The sequence below is a fragment of the Solanum pennellii genome, chromosome 6 (genome assembly GCF_001406875.1).
Source record: "Solanum pennellii chromosome 6, SPENNV200".
NCBI lineage: Eukaryota > Viridiplantae > Streptophyta > Magnoliopsida > Solanales > Solanaceae > Solanum > Solanum pennellii.
In genome coordinates this window covers 54,535,080-54,540,408 of record NC_028642.1, presented here as the reverse complement: position 1 = coordinate 54,540,408, position 5,329 = coordinate 54,535,080, and the positions used below count along the sequence as shown (strand labels likewise).

Sequence of the window (5,329 nt, the reverse complement as noted above, 5' to 3'; positions counted from 1 at the left end):
CCTCATTTAAACTTCTTGAAAATTTCCAAGTTTTAATTCATCATTTTTTGAAATCATAATTAATAAGGGTAAAATTATAACTTCACTATGCTAATTATTGCTATCTTGATATGTGTGTCATTTCTAAAGTGAACAACTAAATAGGAACAGAGGAAGTATTAATTAGCTTTTTCTAAAAAAATATTCTTGGACTTCGAAATTTCTTTAAACTTTCAAATGTCATTATAAATTATAAGGGTAAAATTGAAAAAAAATAATTAATTATGTCATAATTTAATAAATTATCGAATAAAATGAAATAAGTAATTTCAATAAGTAATTTCAATAAAGTGCTCATCTAATATGGGACGGAGCGGAAATCAATTAGGTTTGAAACATTTTTAAATTTCAAAATAAAATTGTGTGTTTGGGAATCTTGCATTAACTTTCTTTGTCTTGCATTGGAATTTGTGCTTAATTTAATTTGAGATTGTTGTACGAACAAATCCGTCATTAGAATAAATGTTAATCCTCTTTTTATTTGAAGTATATAAAAATTAAATACAAGGCTTAGATTAAAAAAAAACCTTAGTCAGATTGCTGACAAAAGATAAACTATTTTTATTGAAAGTAATAAAGATAATTTATCACTTAAACTAATACACAGAATGGGGGAGGGGGGTTTCAAGATTCTTTTCATTAATTTCTATTTCTTACAAATATTTGTTTATAGATTTTTTTTTTTTGGAAAAATAATAATTCAAATTTATATATTTTTATTCGGTTTTAAACTTATAAATTTTTTTTAACAAGCAAAAAAGGTTAAACTTATTCTTGTAATATGCGAAATAATCCATATTTGCTTATAAAAATTGTGAATTAGCACTTTTTTTTAGTCATCAAATATCAATAATTTATCGTTTTAAATCATTAAAGAGAAACGTTTTTCTTTAATATTTCTTTGATGTATAGTTTCGTTTTCTTGAGGTTCTTTTAAATTTTGAAAAATTAATATATTATTTCTTTTATTCAATTTATAAGTGATTATAAATCGTAAAATATAATGATGAGCGTAGAATATAATGATGAGTTAAATTTCCTTATTATTACATTAATACAAAAGCGAGTAGTACACCATGTGGCCTGGCTGCTCCATTCTTGTCACTCTTCTTCCTTTTTGAGCTTCATTTTTTCCATTTCTCTGTACTATAAAACCTTTTTCTTCAGTCTTTTGCTCTCTTGGTACTTTCACAAACTTTTTTTTGTGACATTTTTTTCTTTTTTCATAGTGTTTTCTGAGAGATTTGCTGATTTGGGTGTGCTGTAGATTTGGGGTGTTGCACTTGTTTGTGAAAAGAGAGAGAGAGAGAGAGAGAAATGGCAGGAGGTGGAGGAGGAGGAGCAGCTCCAGCAGCAAAGGCAAGTGAACCAGTGCCACATCCACCAAAAGATCAGCTTCCTAATGTTTCTTACTGCATTACTAGTCCTCCCCCATGGCGTAAGTTTCTTTACATCTCTTTCCCTTTTATGCTACCCCACTACATTGCTTTGTGTTTTTATCATCTTTTTTGATTTTGGGGGTTTGATAATGGGTACTTGTTAGTTTCTTTGAGCAGACGACTGAGTGATGAGTGGTTCAGGTTCAGGTTCGAATCTCAGCTTAATGTGAGCTCATAGGAGCTAAGGGTTGGGACAATGTGGGATAGTATGGCTAACAGGTGGATTAATCGAGGTGCATACAAGCTAGTCTAGATGCATATGGTTTATGGGTTATGATTCTTGTGAACCCATTTTCTTTCTTTCTTGAAGATTGCACTGTACTACTTGATAACACAATCACTTGTTCTGGTTTCACATTTTCTATTTTCTTCAAAGGTGTGTGGCATGTTATGCTTTGGGTTCATGGGGTTTATGTTTTTAGCTAGCAAATTGGAATCTGAAACTGGTCTAGCAGCTCCCAGAATGTGCATCCTATTGAAAAGAATAGTAAAAGTTACTAATTCCACTTGAGGATGCCATTTTTGCCTATAAATCAGTCATTTGGTTCACCTCTCTGAAACAATGGCGTACTTATGTTTCATCTATGTCCATGTTGAGCCTTATTTCCCTGATGATCTCTTTGAGTTTAAGGTTGGAATTGTTCTCTTCTTTTATCATGTTAGCAATAACCATAGAGTCCATCTCCAAGTCCAGTTGATATTGTTTTGATTGCACCATTGAACACCATATCTAACAGCTTCAGCTTCTACTTGATTGTTACTTTCACAAAATATTGGAATTGAATAGGCCATTACAAGATCTCCAACTGCATCTCTAATGATACCCCCAATTCCAGCTCTGTTATTGCTTCTTAAAAAACTACCATCACTATTGAGTTTGAATCTTCCCTCAGTAGGTTTTTTCCAGACAACGACCTTACAACTCACCACTAGTTTCATTCTTTCCACAGTTTGACAAATATGTAGCCATGTGTAGTTATCATCAAACACTTTGCATTTAGGGAAAGCTATACCAATAGCAGCTTTAATACTCCACAAAATTTAGTTTCCGTTCTTTTAGTATTGAACTTCTTGGTGAAGAATCATTGGATTGTATTTCATTCAACAAATTGAGGCTAATTTGGTTGTATTGTGGATGGAGTCTATTTTATTTATACATCTCAAGGGTGTGTGTATCTTATACATGAAAAACTAATGTAAGATATTAGGTAGGATGGGTTTGCTAGGCCTGGGTGCCATATATCATAAGACAATAAGGGGCCGTTTAGTTACGGTATAAGAGGGCATGTTATTAAACCCAATGTGTATTGACCATCACTTGTTCTGGTTTCACATTTTCTATTTTCTTCAAAGATGAATTACTGGCGATTTGTTTGTGTCATGTTATGCTTTGGGTTCATGGGGTTTATGTTTCTAGCCAGCAAATGGAATCTAAAACTGGTTTGATATGGGAAGCAGCTCCCAAAATGTGCACCCTATTTTCTTGGTACTGGTTGGTGAAGAATAATTAGATTGAACCTATATGTTATAAATTGGTTTCGCCATGTGTTGTGGACCAAGCTGATTTTGTGTAATTGTTGGAATGCAGCTGAAGCTATTCTTCTTGGATTTCAGCATTATCTTGTTATGCTTGGTACCATTGTTATCATTCCTACAGCTCTAGTTCCCCAAATGGGAGGTGGAAATGTGAGGCCTCCAGACACATTGAACGACTTAACTACTTAAGATATGAGTTTCTCTTTTGACCTCATTTAATGTTATACATTTTAACTGGAAGACTATCTGCCCGTTGCAGGAGGAAAAAGCCCAAGTTATTCAGACATCGCTATTCGTGGCTGGGCTGAACACCTTGTTGCAGTCTATCTTTGGGACTAGATTGCCTGCTGTGATTGGAGGGTCTTATACCTTTGTTGCACCTACAATCTCGATTATCCTTTCTGGACAATGGAATGACGAAGATCCTGTGTCGGTTAGTGTCCTCAAACACCAGTCATTTTCTCTTTATTCTTTGGATCATCTAGTGAACTTATTGGTTGATTGTCAAGGACAAAAGTTGAGATATTGGTTAACTTATATACTCAAAAGCCAGCTCCCAAAATCCTTTTCGAAAAGTTAGAAATTAAATTACAGCCTTCCTTGTTTTTCCCCTCTTGGGTCATTTAGGTTCCCAGTTCTAAACCAATTTTTTACACTCCCTGTCTGATCAGATTTCTTGGCACAATCACTCCATCACTTTTCTTCTTTTCTCTTTATTTGGTCCATATGGTGTAACAACTACTTTTTGTTACCTTTTGACTATTCGTAAGTATGTTTAGTCCATTTTTTCTCATAATTTCAGCAATATGAAAGTGTGTACATTGTTTTAGGGTTGTGATGGTATTTCTCCAAACAATTGAATCAAAATCACAACTTCTCAATTTTGTAAACAATATACAAGTACCAATTTTTTCAATAACCAAATCCATACACTAACAATAATTTTCCATAATATCACTTTGAGAAAACAAATTTATATACCATCCAATTGTCAAAAGAAGCTGATGCACAAATTTAAACCTTTTTGGAGTAATGTGGTCATGCCAGGAGATGTTAAAAGTTTACTACCGAGCAGTGTCTAGGGTTGATAAAAGACTGAAGTTACTAAAGAAGACAGTTACTCTACATATTTTGTGGATTGTTTGGATAGAAAGAAAAAGAGATGTTTTGAGGAAAAGGTAGAACACCTTTATTTTCTTAAAAATAGATGCTTACAAATTTATACTCATGGTGTAAGGGTCGTATCGTATGACAGACGGTTTAGTTCAGCTATTTTTTTCTTTTCTCTATCTTCTTGGTACTGAGATATAATTAATTTTACATTACCTTATCTAAAAAAAAGGAAGAATAAAATACTGATGCAGAAATAGTTTACTTTCAACTTGATAATCATGTCAGTGCATATTCCTTTAACTTCTTTAATAGCCAGGAAGACGCTTAGAGACACAAAGGAGGTGGTCATCCAATGCATCTTGGTGATATTGGATCTTAGTTTATTGTTAATATTTCTCTGTTTATTCAGAAATTCAAGAAGATAATGCGGGCCACCCAAGGTGCCCTTATTGTTGCTTCAACCCTTCAGATTGTCCTAGGCTTCAGTGGTCTCTGGCGCAATGTTACAAGGTTTGTTATATCACAAGATTTCTCCCTCCATTTGAGCGACTTCTCATAATGCTACCTAACTTTATACCATCAATTAAGCACGTTCTTGCCTGCTCTTGGATATTCTTATGCCATACTTTGTGAGCAAGTTCTCTAAGTCTAAGGGTCACTTTCTTGTGGTTTAAGGTCTGTTCAGTTAAGTGCTTTGTGTTCGTACAATGTGCTAGCTCTGATTGTCATTTTACTTCATGTGGATTCTTAGGTTTCTGAGCCCACTTTCAGCTGTTCCTTTGGTTTCTCTTGTTGGCTTTGGTCTTTATGAGTTTGGTTTTCCTGGGGTAAGCAGAAACTCACCACACTTATCTTGCATTGATATTCATCCAATGATGATTGTTGAATTTTGTTTCGTCTCTGTTTAGGTTGCCAAATGTGTTGAAATTGGGTTGCCAGAGCTAGTCCTTTTAGTCATTTTCTCTCAGGTAAGTTGCTTTGTCGAGATATCATATATATCTCGTAAACATCATATCATATATCATATCATATATATATATATATATATATATATATATATATATATATATATATACGCACTTTATTCCTATGTGTGTATATATATATATACACACACATATATATACACACACACACACATATATATACACATATATATACACACACATACACACACACACACACACACACACACACACACA

General features: G+C 33.6%; 1 protein-coding gene across 2 annotated transcripts in view; it reads left to right on the top strand.

The window, feature by feature from the left end:
• The first annotated feature begins 1,104 nt into the window (after nt 1–1,104).
• LOC107023465 (nucleobase-ascorbate transporter 6-like) overlaps nt 1,105–5,329 on the top strand; it is a 10,147-nt gene continuing 5,922 nt past the window's right edge. Inside the window, exons 1-7 of one of the 2 annotated variants that reach the window (XM_015224166.2) lie at nt 1,105–1,221; nt 1,307–1,477; nt 3,067–3,164; nt 3,274–3,447; nt 4,537–4,637; nt 4,879–4,954; nt 5,036–5,095. In XM_015224166.2, the coding sequence (XP_015079652.1) occupies nt 1,357–1,477; nt 3,067–3,164; nt 3,274–3,447; nt 4,537–4,637; nt 4,879–4,954; nt 5,036–5,095 (630 nt within the window). In that variant the 5' untranslated portion in view covers nt 1,105–1,221; nt 1,307–1,356. Of the gene's footprint in view, nt 1,478–3,066; nt 3,165–3,273; nt 3,448–4,536; nt 4,638–4,878; nt 4,955–5,035; nt 5,096–5,329 lie in introns of both variants that reach the window. The other variant, XM_015224165.2, reaches the window with a different exon arrangement.